General features: G+C 46.4%; 1 protein-coding gene across 2 annotated transcripts in view; it reads left to right on the forward strand.

Annotated features, from left to right (window-relative positions):
* The window catches only part of vill (villin-like), a 53,357-nt gene that overhangs the window by 12,781 nt on the left and 25,186 nt on the right, over nt 1-15,390 (forward strand). For both annotated transcript variants that reach the window (XM_071327905.1, XM_071327906.1), the window contains 6 exons: nt 7,638-7,746; nt 10,294-10,404; nt 11,253-11,461; nt 12,406-12,484; nt 12,854-12,952; nt 13,067-13,220. In XM_071327905.1, the coding sequence (XP_071184006.1) occupies nt 7,638-7,746; nt 10,294-10,404; nt 11,253-11,461; nt 12,406-12,484; nt 12,854-12,952; nt 13,067-13,220 (761 nt within the window). The remainder of the gene's footprint in view (nt 1-7,637; nt 7,747-10,293; nt 10,405-11,252; nt 11,462-12,405; nt 12,485-12,853; nt 12,953-13,066; nt 13,221-15,390) is intronic.

Consider the following 15,390-nt stretch of genomic DNA (forward strand, 5'->3'; position numbering starts at 1 on the left):
GCCCTATACCAGGGACAAACGGTGCCCTATACCAGGGACAAACAGTGCCCTATACCAGGGACAAACGGTGCCCTATACCAGGGACAAACGGTGCCCTATACCAGGGACAAACGGTGCCCTATACCAGGGACAAACGGTGCCCTATACCAGGGACAAACGGTGCCCTATACCAGGGACAAACGGTGCCCTATACCAGGGACAAACGGTGCCCTATACCAGGGACAAACGGTGCCCTATACCAGGGACAAACAGTGCCCTATACCAGGGACAAACGGTGCCCTATACCAGGGACAAACAGTGCCCTATACCAGGGACAAACAGTGCCCTATACCAGGGACAAACGGTGCCCTATACCAGGGACAAACGGTGCCCTATACCAGGGACAAACGGTGCCCTATACCAGGGACAAACGGTGCCCTATACCAGGGACAAACAGTGCCCTATACCAGGGACAAACAGTGACCTATACCAGGGACAAACGGTGCCCTATACCAGGGACAAACAGTGCCCTATACCAGGGACAAACAGTGCCCTATACCAGTGACAAACGGTGCCCTATACCAGTGACAAACGGTGCCCTATACCAGTGACAAACGGTGCCCTATACCAGGGACAAACGGTGCCCTATACCAGGGACAAACGGTGCCCTATACCAGGGACAAGCGGTGCCCTATACCAGGGACAAACGGTGCCCTATACCAGGGACAAACGGTGCCCTATACCAGGGACAAACGGTGCCCTATACCAGGGACAAACGGTGCCCTATACCAGGGACAAACGGTGCCCTATACCAGGGACAAACGGTGCCCTATACCAGGGACAAACGGTGCCCTATACCAGGGACAAACGGTGCCCTATACCAGGGACAAACAGTGCCCTATACCAGGGACAAACAGTGCCCTATACCAGGGACAAACGGTGCCCTATACCAGGGACAAACGGTGCCCTATACCAGGGACAAACGGTGCCCTATACCAGGGACAAACGGTGCCCTATACCAGGGACAAACGGTGCCCTATACCAGGGACAAACAGTGCCCTATACCAGGGACAAACAGTGCCCTATACCAGGGACAAACAGTGCCCCATACCAGGGACAAACAGTGCCCTATACCAGGGACAAACAGTGCCCTATACCAGGGACAAACAGTGCCCTATACCAGGGACAAACAGTGCCCTATACCAGGGACAAACGGTGCCCTATACCAGGGACAAACGGTGCCCTATACCAGGGACAAACAGTGCCCTATACCAGGGACAAACGGTGCCCTATACCAGGGACAAACGGTGCCCTATACCAGGGACAAACGGTGCCCTATACCAGGGACAAACGGTGCCTTATACCAGGGACAAACGGTGCCCTATACCAGGGACAAACGGTGCCCTATACCAGGGACAAACGGTGCCCTATACCAGGGACAAACAGTGCCCTATACCAGGGACAAACAGTGCCCTATACCAGGGACAAACAGTGCCCTATACCAGGGACAAACAGTGCCCTATACCAGGGACAAACGGTGCCCTATACCAGGGACAAACAGTGCCCTATACCAGGGACAAACAGTGCCCTATACCAGGGACAAACAGTGCCCTATACCAGGGACAAACAGTGCCCTATACCAGGGACAAACAGTGACCTATACCAGGGACAAACAGTGCCCTATACCAGGGACAAACAGTGCCCTATACCAGGGACAAACAGTGCCCTATACCAGGGACAAACAGTGCCCTATACCAGGGACAAACAGTGCCCTATACCAGGGACAAACGGTGCCCTATACCAGGGACAAACAGTGCCCTATACCAGGGACAAACGGTGCCCTATACCAGGGACAAACGGTGCCCTATACCAGGGACAAACAGTGCCCTATACCAGGGACAAACGGTGCCCTATACCAGGGACAAACAGTGCCCTATACCAGGGACAAACAGTGCCCTATACCAGGGACAAACGGTGCCCTATACCAGGGACAAACAGTGCCCTATACCAGGGACAAACAGTGCCCTATACCAGGGACAAACGGTGCCCTATACCAGGGACAAACGGTGCCCTATACCAGGGACAAACAGTGCCCTATACCAGGGACAAACGGTGCCCTATACCAGGGACAAACGGTGCCCTATACCAGGGACAAACGGTGCCCTATACCAGGGACAAACGGTGCCCTATACCAGGGACAAACGGTGCCCTATACCAGGGACAAACAGTGCCCTATACCAGGGACAAACGGTGCCCTATACCAGGGACAAACGGTGCCCTATACCAGGGACAAACGGTGCCCTATACCAGGGACAAACAGTGCCCTATACCAGGGACAAACAGTGCCCTATACCAGGGACAAACGGTGCCCTATACCAGGGACAAACGGTGCCCTATACCAGGGACAAACAGTGCCCTATACCAGGGACAAACAGTGCCCTATACCAGGGACAAACGGTGCCCTATACCAGGGACAAACGGTGCCCTATACCAGGGACAAACGGTGCCCTATACCAGGGACAAACAGTGCCCTATACCAGGGACAAACAGTGCCCTATACCAGGGACAAACAGTGCCCACATTAAGCTATCCTGCCACCGGAGCTTTCTTTTCAGAATATTATTTCACAAGATAACATTTCGTAAAGTAGGATTGATTATTAGAATTGATTTATATTATTTCATGAATCGAACAGTCGAAACTTCAGAATTAAGCCTCAGCTGAACGTTATGTTTAATGTTTATCTGATTGTAATCTGAGATAAGAAAAGCATTGGTGAGAGTGACACTGTCTGTCTTAAGTGGTATTAACACACTGTCTGCTGTTTTAGGTGACAGCACACACTCACACACACACACACACCCTGCTGTTTTACCATACAATAAAGGTCTACATTTGGGTCGAGTTAAGACATTGTTACACTGAACAATTGTAAAATATTATATTTGAAGTTCGCTCTACTAAGGACACGGACTAATGACTCATTAATTAACAACTGTATTTTGTTCATAAAGCGCTTTTCACAATCCCCTAAATGTAACATTTGTATTTAAAATAATTATTGTGATAGAATGAAAGCAGAACGTGCTTCAGTTGTTGAATTAAAGACAAACGAGCCACAAACCTACAACTGTAGGCACAAAGCAAAAGCATTAGAAAAACTAACTAAAAGTCCATTTAACAGAGCTATAAACAGTGCCTTAAGTGCATAATAGCATTGGAATGAGACACTTATGGCTCATCCATCCATTAATTCACAGGAACACATCAGCCAGAGGCTGTGCTTCCTCCTGTCACTTCTCCCACTAAATACAATAGTAGATTTTGATCCACTATTGATCAGTGGAACAAAGACATGCCCTCAACAGTGTCACTGCGGGGGATTCTGTTCCTAGCAGCTGATACACTGTGGTCTGTAAGAATTCCCATGCTGGGGCACAATGGTAAAGTTGATATCAAACACGTAATAGGACTTAAATCCAGTGCCCCAAGCAGTGTAACTTGCTCCAATGCTGTCCACTAATGACTGTAAACAGGTGTGAGCAGTCCACAAGAGCCAACACAAATGGGTAGGAGCACCTCCGCCTGGTGCAGGTACTCCACCATGTTGGTCCTAACCTGTTAGAGATATCATTTGATTTTAGAATATGAGGACTTGTGGTACACTGACAATGCCATCACACACAATATATTTGGTATATTTAATATCCATTGACATCAATCAACTCCCTGTTTGATGCCTTCATCTTCCATTACTTTGGGGTTTGGGGCTCATAGGTTAATTTACACTAACCACGTTTCCATCCACCCACGTTCATGCTGACGAATTACCTGCCGCATTACAAAAGTCACAGCCGGGCTGAGGAAATATGAAATGTCAATACAATTGTATAAATGCCTACAGACTATTTATTTGTTCGACATGGTGGGATGTTTTTTGTGTCGTGTAAATTAATTATGCAGTGAAATGGCAGTGGAAACTCCATTATGTATATATATATAAATATTGATGTAATAACCGTCATATTAAAGTAAACTTGGAATCACGCGATATGTTGTGTGTCTCCTCCCACTACGACTCGGGAAAGCGAGCAGTTTATTAGGCTACAGATTAAATAAACTTCACAGGGTGGTGAATGTGCAAGGTGATGAGCTTGATGCTACTTTCCAATAAATACTGAGGGTCATGAATATTGATGCATGTTTGACAAACACAAATTATAACGCTCTTATTCATAGTAATGTTATAGTCGACAGCCACACACTGGAACTAAGAGGGCTAGCCTGAACCATGAAAAACAGACCCAGACCATTATTCTTCCTCCACCAAACTTTACAGTTGGCACTATGTATTTGGGCAGGTATCCGCCAAACCCATATTCGTCCATCGGACTGCCAGATGGTGAAGCTTGATTCATCAGTCCAGAGAACGTGTTTCCACTGCTCCAGAGTCCAATGGCAGCGAGCTTTACACCACTCCAGCCAACACTTGGCATTGCATATGGTGATCTTAGGCTTGTGTGCAGCTGCTCGGCCATGGGAACCCATTTCATGAGGATCCTGACGAATAGTTATTGTGCTGACATTGCTTCCAGAGGCAGCTTGGAACTCGGTAGTGAGTGTTGAAACCGAGGACATGTTTAAGTGCTATGCGCTTCAGAACTCGGTGGTCCTTCTGTGAGCTTGTGTGGCCTACCACTTTGCGGCTGAGCCATTGTTACTCCTATACGTTTCCACATTTTCACTTCACAATAAATTTGACGAACTGTTGCAAAGGTGGAATCCTATGATGGTGCCACTTTGAAAGTCACTGAGCGCTTCAATATGGGACGTTCTACTGCCAATGTTTTGTCTATGGAGATTGCATGGCTCTGTGCTCGATGTTGAGCTGGTTAGTATGTCTAGGTAATCCTGTCTAACGCAGCTTTTTTTTAAATGTATTGTGTAGTAAAACTGTATGAGGACCGAGTTTTGAAATCAGTGGAATTAGAGTATGATAACTAAAGAGATGGAGAAAACACTTGTCTCCGGATTACATCTTCAAAAAAGGGAAACCGTGGCATCCGACTGGAGACACATCCATCCATGAATGATGTATACGGGTAAAATAGTCTAGCTAGCTACATTTTCAGATTTTACACGTTTCGAATTTAGACAGAAAGTGGTTTCATTTCAAGTTAAAGTGTACTGTTAGCTAGCTAGCTAACGTCCACTGGCTGGCTTGCTAGCTAACATTACGTGTATGATCTTATTATTCGTATCTCAGAGCCACTGTGAGTACATCTGTTGTTGCAGTACAGTAGATCAATAAAGGTACAATATTCTAGCAGTAGTCAAGCTGCTGGTGCTGAAAAGCCTTGTTAGTAAATAGGTCAAATTAGCTTTGAATTTCCTGGCTTTTTCAGTTTCAGACAAAATACATTTTACTTAAAATGTAGTTTTTTGTATTAACATTGTAAAAATATTTAAAGATAAATACACAACGCAGATGACTAAAGTTCAAGAGGACTAAAAGTCAATAGATGACTAGCGACTAATGGAAATAGTGTTTTTTCTGTTATAGGGAATTAATGAGCAGTGGGTCAGAAACATGGAAGGAAGTTGTCTAGGCATTGAGCCTGAAACAGGATACTTGTTATTTGGCCATTGGCCCAGTTTTATTGCAAGGAATTCTAATTGGTCAACCAATGGCTAAGGTTGGGTTATAAAGTACATCCTGTCACTTTGTTCTGTGGAGAGAATCACTGAGGACAGGGGAGAATAAACATCTACCTCTCAGCATAACATCTGTGATTTGTCCTCTTTGAATAAACCTATTTTTCTCCCCCGGATTTACTTTGGGGTCTGTGTTATTGAAGAGTAACATCAACTATTAATATGGTCAGAAGATATGATCATGACGGACGCCTACGGTACTGTTGGTTATCATATCGCTCTTTTTTAACATGGACTACTGTGGACTTGGGAAACCAGGTGTGAGGACTCTCACTGCAAGAGAAAAACAGATGCAAGTAAGGACAGGAATTGAATTCCCCTGGATAAATAAGACTGTAGCACAGACAGCTACTATGCCTGTCATCGTAGAAAAGACAGGGTGGGTGTATTCCTATAGAACAGTAGTACGGTTAGGGGGAGTGTATTCCTATAGAACAGTAGTAGGGTTGGGGGGTGTATTCCTATAGAACAGTAGTAGGGGTAGGGGGGGGGGGGGTGTATTCCTATAGAACAGTAGTAGGGGTAGGGGGGTGTATTCCTATAGAACAGTAGTAGGGGGGGTGTATTCCTATAGAACAGTAGTAGGGGTAGAGGGGTGTATTCCTATAGAACAGTAGTAGGGGGGGGGTGTATTCCTATAGAACAGTAGTGTGGGGGGGGGGGGGGTGTATTCCTATAGAACAGTAGTGTGGGGGGGGGGGGGGGGGTGTATTCCTATAGAACAGTAGTAGGGAGGGGGTGTATTCCTATAGAACAGTAGTGGGGGGGGGTGTATTCCTATAGAACAGTAGTGGGGGGGGGTGGGGTGTATACCTATAGAACAGTAGTGGGGGGGATGTATTCCTATAGAACAGTAGTGGGGGGGGGGGAGGTGTATTCCTATAGAACAGTAGTAGGGGTAGGGGGGGTGTATTCCTATAGAACAGTACTGGGGGGTGTATTCCTATAGAACAGTAGTGGGGGTAGGGGGGGTGTATTCCTATAGAACAGTAGTGGGGGGGGGGGGTGTATTCCTATAGAACAGTAGTAGGGGTAGGGGGGTGTATTCCTATAGAACAGTAGTAGGGGTAGAGGGGTGTATTCCTATAGAACAGTAGTAGGGGTAGGGGGGGTGTATTCCTATAGAACAGTAGTAGGGGTAGAGGGGGTGTATTCCTATAGAACAGTAGTATGGGTAGGGAGGGGGTGTATTCCTATAGAACAGTAGTAGGGGTAGAGGGGTGTATTCCTATAGAACAGTAGTAGGGGTAGAGGGGTGTATTACTATAGAACAGTAGTAGGGGTAGGGGGGTGTATTCCTATAGAACAGTAGTAGGGGTAGGGGGGGGGGTGTATTCCTATAGAACAGTAGTGGGGGGGGGGGGGGGGGGTGTATTCCTATAGAACAGTAGTAGGGGGGGTGTATTCCTATAGAACAGTAGTAGGGGGTAGGGTGTGTGTATTCCTATAGAACAGTAGTAGGGGTAGGGGGGTGTATTCCTATAGAACAGTAGTAGGGGTAGGGGGGGGGTGTATTCCTATAGAACAGTAGTAGTGGTGGGGGGGGGGTGTATTCCTATAGAACAGTAGTAGGGGGTAGGGGGGGTGTATTCCTATAGAACAGAAGAAGGGGTAAGGGGGGGGGGGGTGTATTCCTATAGAACAGTAGTGGGGGGGGGGGGGGGGGGTGTATTTCTGCCTGACTAACCCCTGTCCTCTCCTCATATCTCCACCTGACTAACCCCTGTCCTCTCCTCATATCTCCACCTGACTAACCCCTGTCCTCTCCTCATATCTCCACCTGACTAACCCCTGTCCTCTCCTCATATCTCTACCTGACTAACCCCTGTCCTCTCCTCATATCTCCACCTGACTAACCCCTGTCCTCTCCTCATATCTCCACCTGACTAACCCCTGTCCTCTCCTCATATCTCTACCTGACTAACCCCTGTCCTCTCCATCAGCTATAAGAAGGGCGGTGTGGAGTCGGGGTTCCGTCATGTCGAGTCCAATGTGTACAGCATCCTGCGGCTCCTGCACATTAAAGGACGGAAGCATGTCACCGCCACAGAGGTACGCAGCAGTCCCTCTAACTCAGCCTCAGTCCCTCTAAACCAGCCTCAGTCCCTCTAACCCAGCCTCAGTCCCTCTAACCCAGCCTCAGTCCCTCTATCCCAGCCTCAGTCCCTCTAACTCAGCCTCAGTCCCTCTAACCCAGCCTCAGTCCCTCTAACCCAGCCTCAGTCCCTCTAACCCAGCCTCAGTCCCTCTATCCCAGCCTCAGTCCCTCTAACTCAGCCTCAGTCCTTCTAACCCAGCCTCAGTCCCTCTAACCCAGCCTCAGTCCCTCTAACCCAGCCTCAGTCCCTCTAACCCAGCCTCAGTCCCTCTAACCCAGCCTCAGTCCCTTTAACCCATCATCAGTCCCTGTAACCCAGCCTCAGCCCAACTAGTCCAGCCTCAGTACCTCTAACCCAGCCTCAATCCCTCTAACCCAGCCTCAGTCCCTGTAACCCAGCCTCAGCCCAACTAGCCCAGCCTCAGTCCCTCGAACCCAGCCTCAGTCCCTCTAACCCAGCCTCAGCCCCTCTAACCCAGCCTCAGTCCCTCTAACCCAGCCTCAGTCCCTCTAACCCAGCCTCAGTCCCTCTAACCCAGCCTCAGTCCCTCTAACCCAGCCTCAGTCCCTCTAACCCAGCCTCAGTCCCTCTAACCCAGCCTCAGTCCCTCTAACCCAGCCTCAGTCCCTTTAACCCATCATCAGTCCCTGTACCCCAGCCTCAGTCCCTCTAACCCAGCCTCAGTCCCTCTAGCCCAGCCTCAGTCTTTCTAACCCAGCCTCAGCCCAACTAGCCCAGCCTCAGTCCCTGTAACCCAGCCTCAGTCCCTCTAACCAAGCCTCAGCCCCTCTAACCCAGCCTCAGTCCCTCTAACCCAGCCTCAGTCCCTCTAACCCAGCCTCAGTCTCTCTAACCCAGCCTCAGTCCCTCTAACCCAGCCTCAGTCCCTCTAACCCAGCCTCAGTCCCTCTATCCCAGCCTCAGTCCCTCTAACCCAGCCTCAGTCCCTTTAACCCATCATCAGTCCCTGTACCCCAGCCTCAGTCCCTCTAACCCAGCCTCAGTCCCTCTAGCCCAGCCTCAGTCTTTCTAACCCAGCCTCAGCCCAACTAGCCCAGCCTCAGTCCCTGTAACCCAGCCTCAGTCCCTCTAACCAAGCCTCAGTCCCTCTAGCCCAGCCTCAGTCATCCACACTGTGGCCTACCGCTGCCTGTCTTTTCCCTGGGTGGAGAATGCAGTATTCTGAGTGTGTATTGTGTTTCCAGGTGAACAGTATTCTGAGTGTGTGTTGTGTTTCCAGGTGAGCAGTATTCTGAGTGTGTGTTGTGTTTCCAGGTGAGCAGTATTCTGAGTGTGTGTTGTGTTTCCAGGTGAGCAGTATTCTGAGTGTGTGTTGTGTTTCCAGGTGAGCAGTATTCTGAGTGTGTGTTGTGTTTCCAGGTGAGCAGTATTCTGAGTGTGTGTTGTGTTTCCAGGTGAGCAGTATTCTGAGTGTGTGTTGTGTTTCCAGGTGAGCAGTATTCTGAGTGTGTATTGTGTTTCCAGGTGAGCAGTATTCTGAGTGTGTGTTGTGTTTCCAGGTGAGCAGTATTCTGAGTGTGTATTGTGTTTCCAGGTGAGCAGTATTCTGAGTGTATGTTGTGTTTCCAGGTGATCAGTATTCTGAGTGTGTGTTGTGTTTCCAGGTGAGCAGTATTCTGAGTGTGTATTGTGTTTCCAGGTGAGCAGTATTCTGAGTGTGTATTGTGTTTCCAGGTGAGCAGTATTCTGAGTGTGTGTTGTGTTTCCAGGTGAGCAGTATTCTGAGTGTGTGTTGTGTTTCCAGGTGAGCAGTATTCTGAGTGTGTGTTGTGTTTCCAGGTGAGCAGTATTCTGAGTGTGTGTTGTGTTTCCAGGTGAGCAGTATTCTGAGTGTGTGTTGTGTTTCCAGGTGAGCAGTATTCTGAGTGTGTATTGTGTTTCCAGGTGAGCAGTATTCTGAGTGTGTATTGTGTTTCCAGGTGAGCAGTATTCTGAGTGTGTGTTGTGTTTCCAGGTGAGCAGTATTCTGAGTGTGTGTTGTGTTTCCAGGTGAGCAGTATTCTGAGTGTGTATTGTGTTTCCAGGTGAGCAGTATTCTGAGTGTGTGTTGTGTTTCCAGGTGAGCAGTATTCTGAGTGTGTATTGTGTTTCCAGATGAGCAGTATTCTGAGTGTGTATTGTGTTTCCAGGTGAGCAGTATTCTGAGTGTGTATTGTGTTTCCAGGTGAGCAGTATTCTGAGTGTGTATTGTGTTTCCAGGTGAGCAGTATTCTGAGTGTGTATTGTGTTTCCAGGTGAGCAGTATTCTGAGTGTGTATTGTGTTTCCAGGTGAGCAGTATTCTGAGTGTGTATTGTGTTTCCAGGTGAGCAGTATTCTGAGTGTGTATTGTGTTTCCAGGTGAGCAGTATTCTGAGTGTGTATTGTGTTTCCAGGTGAGCAGTATTCTGAGTGTATGTTGTGTTTCCAGGTGAGCAGTATTCTGAGTGTGTATTGTGTTTCCAGGTGAGCAGTATTCTGAGTGTGTATTGTGTTTCCAGGTGGAGGTGTCGTGGAACAGCTTCAACAGTGGAGACATCTTCCTTCTGGACATGGGGAAGGTCATAGTTCAGTGGAACGGCCCTCAGAGCAACCGGAGTGAGAAACTCAAGGTATCTAATCCTGACCCCCGACCTCTATCCCTTAACCCCTTACCCTAACTCTGAACTTTTCATCTCATCACCAAACCCTGACCCGTCCTCTAACCCTGACCCTCAGAGCAACAGGAGAGAGAAAATCAAGGCACCGAACCCTTAAGCACTGACCCCTGGCCTCTAACCCTGACTCTAAACCTGAACCCTTAACCCCTAACCCCTGACCCTGACCCTCAGAGCAACAGGAGGGAGAAACTCCAGGTAGTCCTAGTGAACATCACGGCCGTGTGTTTAGAGTACCAGCATGATAATGATGATCAAATGACTGTTCATCTTTGATGACCGCCCCTTTAATGACTGTTCATCTTTGATGACTGCCCCTTTAATGACTGTTCTTCTTTGATGACCGCCCCTTTAATGACTGTTCATCTTTGATGACCGCCCCTTTAATGACTGTTCTTCTTTGATGACCGCCCCTTTAATGACTGTTCTTCTTTGATGACCGCCCCTCTAATGACTGTTCTTCTTTGTTGACCGCCCCTTTAATGACTGTTCATCTTTGATGACCGCCCCTTTAATGACTGTTCTTCTTTGTTGACCGCCCCTTTAATGACTGTTCATCTTTGATGACCGCCCCTTTAATGACTGTTCATCTTTGATGACCGCCCCTTTAATGACTGTTCTTCTTTGATGACCGCCCCTTTAATGACTGTTCTTCTTTGATGACCGTCCCTTTAATGACTGTTCACCTTTGATGACCACCCCTTTAAACCGTTCCATGCCAGGTTTGGTTTCTATGTATTTACTGGTTAGGTTTAGTTGTTTTCCCACCAAACAAACAATGTTATATTCTCCCCTCCCTGCAGGCGGTGCTGCTGGCCCAGGATATCCGTGACAGGGAGCGAGGGGGGCGTGCTCAGATCGGGGTGGTGGAGGGGGGAGATGAGGAAGACTCCCCTGAGCTGATGAAGATCATGAGGGCCGTGCTGGGTCAGAGGTCAGGCAAGCTGAAGGAGGCGGAGCCTGATGACACACCAGCCCACCATCAGCAGACCGCCAACATCAGGCTCTACAAGTACGTAGACTAACTCTGGAGACAGTCTCGTTCTGTTAGTGTCCCTTAGTCGGGAACCGTTTCTTCATTCAATTATGCAGCATTATTGCCCTGCCAGACCAGAGCCCTGCTGTTGCTCCAGACTGACACCAAGGCTACTGTTCCAGACTGACACCAAGGCTGTTGCTCCAGACTGACACCAAGGCTATTGTTCCAGACTGACACCAAGGCTGTTGCTCCAGACTGACACCAAGGCTATTGTTCCAGACTGACACCAAGGCTATTTCTCCAGACTGACACCAAGGCTGTTGCTCCAGACTGACACCAAGGCTATTGTTCCAGACTGACACCAAGGCTAATGTTCCAGACTGACACCAAGGCTAATGTTCCAGACTGACACCAAGGCTAATGTTCCAGACTGACACCAAGGCTAATATTCCAGACTGACACCAAGGCTAATGTTCCAGACTGACACCAAGGCTAATGTTCCAGACTGACACCAAGGCTAATGTTCCAGACTGACACCAAGGCTAATGTTCCAGACTGACACCAAGGCTAATGTTCCAGACTGACACCAAGACTAATGTTCCAGACTGACACCAAGGCTAATGTTCCAGACTGACACCAAGGCTAATGTTCCAGACTGACACCAAGGCTAATGTTCCAGACTGACACCAAGGCTATTGTTCCAGACTGACACCAAGGCTAATGTTCCAGACTGACACCAAGGCTAATGTTCCAGACTGACACCAAGGCTAATGTTCCAGACTGACACCAAGGCTAATGTTCCAGACTGACACCAAGGCTAATGTTCCAGACTGACACCAAGGCTATTGTTCTAGACTGACACCAAGGCTATTTCTCAGATTGTCTCTTCTCACCCCTTGGTGTGTGTGTGTGAGTGTAACAAAGGTGATGTGATGTGTGTAGATGTTAGCTCCTGATACTGTCTGTCTATCTCCCAGTGTGTCTGATGACAGTGGCAAACTGGTCGTCCAGGAGGTAGCCATGCAGCCTCTGACTCAAGACCTGCTGCACTCCACGGTACAACTACTTTATTATTGCCTCATGTTGCCTGATTAACCTCATTCTAACTTGCATTTCCTTTTATTACTATAACTATACATTTTCACATTTTTACTGTGTAATTTGCCACGCAGTCCTTAACAGAAGGCCTTGGTCTGCGTGGCAGTTCCGCTTTTCCATTACACTCTCTCTCTCTCTCTCTCTCTCTCTCTCTCTCTCTCTCTCTCTCTCTCTCTCTCTCTCTCTCTCTCTCTCTCTCTCTCTCTCTCTCTCTCTCTCTCTCTCTCTCTCTCTCTCTCTCTCTCTCTCTCTCTCTCTCTCTCTCTCTCTCTCTCTCTCTCTCTCTCTCTCTCTCTCGCTCACTCTCACTCTCTCCCTCCCTGTCAGGACTGCTATATTGTGGACCAGGGTGGTTCGAGTGTGCTAGTGTGGAAGGGAAAGGAGGCGTCTATAGAGGAGCGTCGCTCGGCACTGGGCAGGGCAGTGGTGAGTCACAGTTGACCAACTAGAACAGGAACACATGGAAATTACATGCACATCTCAGGTTAAGATTCAACCCTGAATGCAGAGAAAACATCCCTCATCCTCTATCCTCTGCAGGGCTTCATCAAGGCTAAGAACTACTCCAGCAGCACTAATGTGGAGGTGATGGCTGAGGGAGGAGAGACAGCCATGTTCAAACACCTCTTCATTTCATGGACAGAGAAGGGACAGACAAAGGGCCTGGGGAATGTGTACACCACTGGGAAGATAGGTAACTACTATTAACTAGCCAAGATAGGTAACTAATATTAACTAGCCAAGATAGGTAACTACTATTAACTAGCCAAGATAGGTAACTACTATTAACTAGCCAAGATAGGTAACGACTATTAACTAGCCAAGATAGGTAACTACTATTAACTAGCCAAGATAGGTAACTACTATTAACTAGCCAAGATAGGTAACTACTATTAACTAGCCAAGATAGGTAACTACTATTAACTAGCCAAGATAGGTAACTACTATTAACTAGCCAAGATAGGTAACTACTATTAACTAGCCAAGATAGGTAACGACTATTAACTAGCCAAGATAGGTAACTACTATTAACTAGCCAAGATAGGTAACTACTATTAACTAGCCAAGATAGGTAACTACTATTAACTAGCCAAGATAGGTAACTACTATTAACTAGCCAAGATAGGTAACTACTATTAACTAGCCAAGATAGGTAACGACTATTAACTAGCCAAGATAGGTAACTACTATTAACTAGCCAAGATAGGTAACTACTATTAACTAGCCAAGATAGGTAACTACTATTAACTAGCCAAGATAGGTAACGACTATTAACTAGCCAAGATAGGTAACTACTATTAACTAGCCAAGATAGGTAACTACTATTAACTAGCCAAGATAGGTAACTACTATTAACTAGCCAAGATAGGTAACTACTATTAACTAGCCAAGATAGGTAACTACTATTAACTAGCCAAGATAGGTAACTACTATTAACTAGCCAAGACAGGTAACTACTATTAACTAGCCAAGATAGGTAACTACTATTAACTAGCCAAGATAGGTAACTACTATTAACTAGCCAAGATAGGTAACTACTATTAACTAGCCAAGATATGTAACTACTATTAACTAGCCAAGATAGGTAACTACTATTAACTAGCCAAGATAGGTAACTACTATTAACTAGCCAAGATAGGTAACTACTATTAACTAACCAAGATAGGTAACTACTATTAACTAGCCAAGATAGGTAACTACTATTAACTAGCCAAGATAGGTAACGACTACTAACTAACCAAGATAGGTAACGACTATTAACTAGCCAAGATAGGTAACTACTATTAACTAACCAAGATAGGTAACGACTATTAACTAGCCAAGATAGGTAACTACTATTAACTAACCAATATAGGTAACTACTATTAACTAGCCAAGATAGGTAACTACTATTAACTAGCCAAGATAGGTAACTACTTTTAACTAGCCAAGATAGGTAACTACTATTAACTAGCCAAGATAGGTAACTACTATTAACTAACCAAGATAGATAACTACTATTAACTAGCCAAGATAGGTAACTACTACTAACTAACCAAGATAGGTAACTACTATTAACTAACCAAGATAGGTAACTACTATTAACTAGCCAAGATAGGTAACTACTATTAACTAGCCAAGATAGGTAACTACTATTAACCAGCCAAGATAGGTAACGCCTACTAACTAACCAAGATAGGTAACGACTATTAACCAACCAAGATAGGTAACTACTATTAACTAGCCAAGATAGGTAACTACTAACTAACCTAGATAGGTAACTGCTACTAACTAACCAAGATAGGTAACGCCTACTAACTAACCAAGATAGGTAACGACTATTAACTAGCCAAGATAGGTAACTACTATTAACCAGCCAAGATAGGTAACGACTACTAACTAAACAAGATAGGTAACGACTATTAACTAGCCAAGATAGATAACTACAATTAACTAGCCAAGATAGGTAACTACTATTAACTAAACAAAACAATAACTACTACTATTAACAAACCAAGATAGGTAACTACTAACTAATTAACAAACTAACTAAGTAGGTAAATACTTTTAATTACCCAATATAGGTAACTACTACTAACTCAATTAGGTAACTACTATTAACTAAACAAGATAGGTAGCTACTATTAACTAGCCAAGATAGGTACAGTGGTTGCTCAACTTAAAGTTTTGCGGGACTTAGAGGTAATTCGTGGTTTAGTACGGTACCCTGCGTCACCACTTCATTACTCCAGACCACCACAAGGGGGAGTTAGATCACTCATTATGCTTTTGGGTCCCAAGGCGCTGCTGTGTTTCTAACTGACAATGGATGGGCGACATAAACCAAATAGAAATTGATAATTGTGCACGACTTCAAAATTTAA

Source organism: Salvelinus alpinus, chromosome 10 (genome assembly GCF_045679555.1).
Source record: "Salvelinus alpinus chromosome 10, SLU_Salpinus.1, whole genome shotgun sequence".
NCBI lineage: Eukaryota > Metazoa > Chordata > Actinopteri > Salmoniformes > Salmonidae > Salvelinus > Salvelinus alpinus.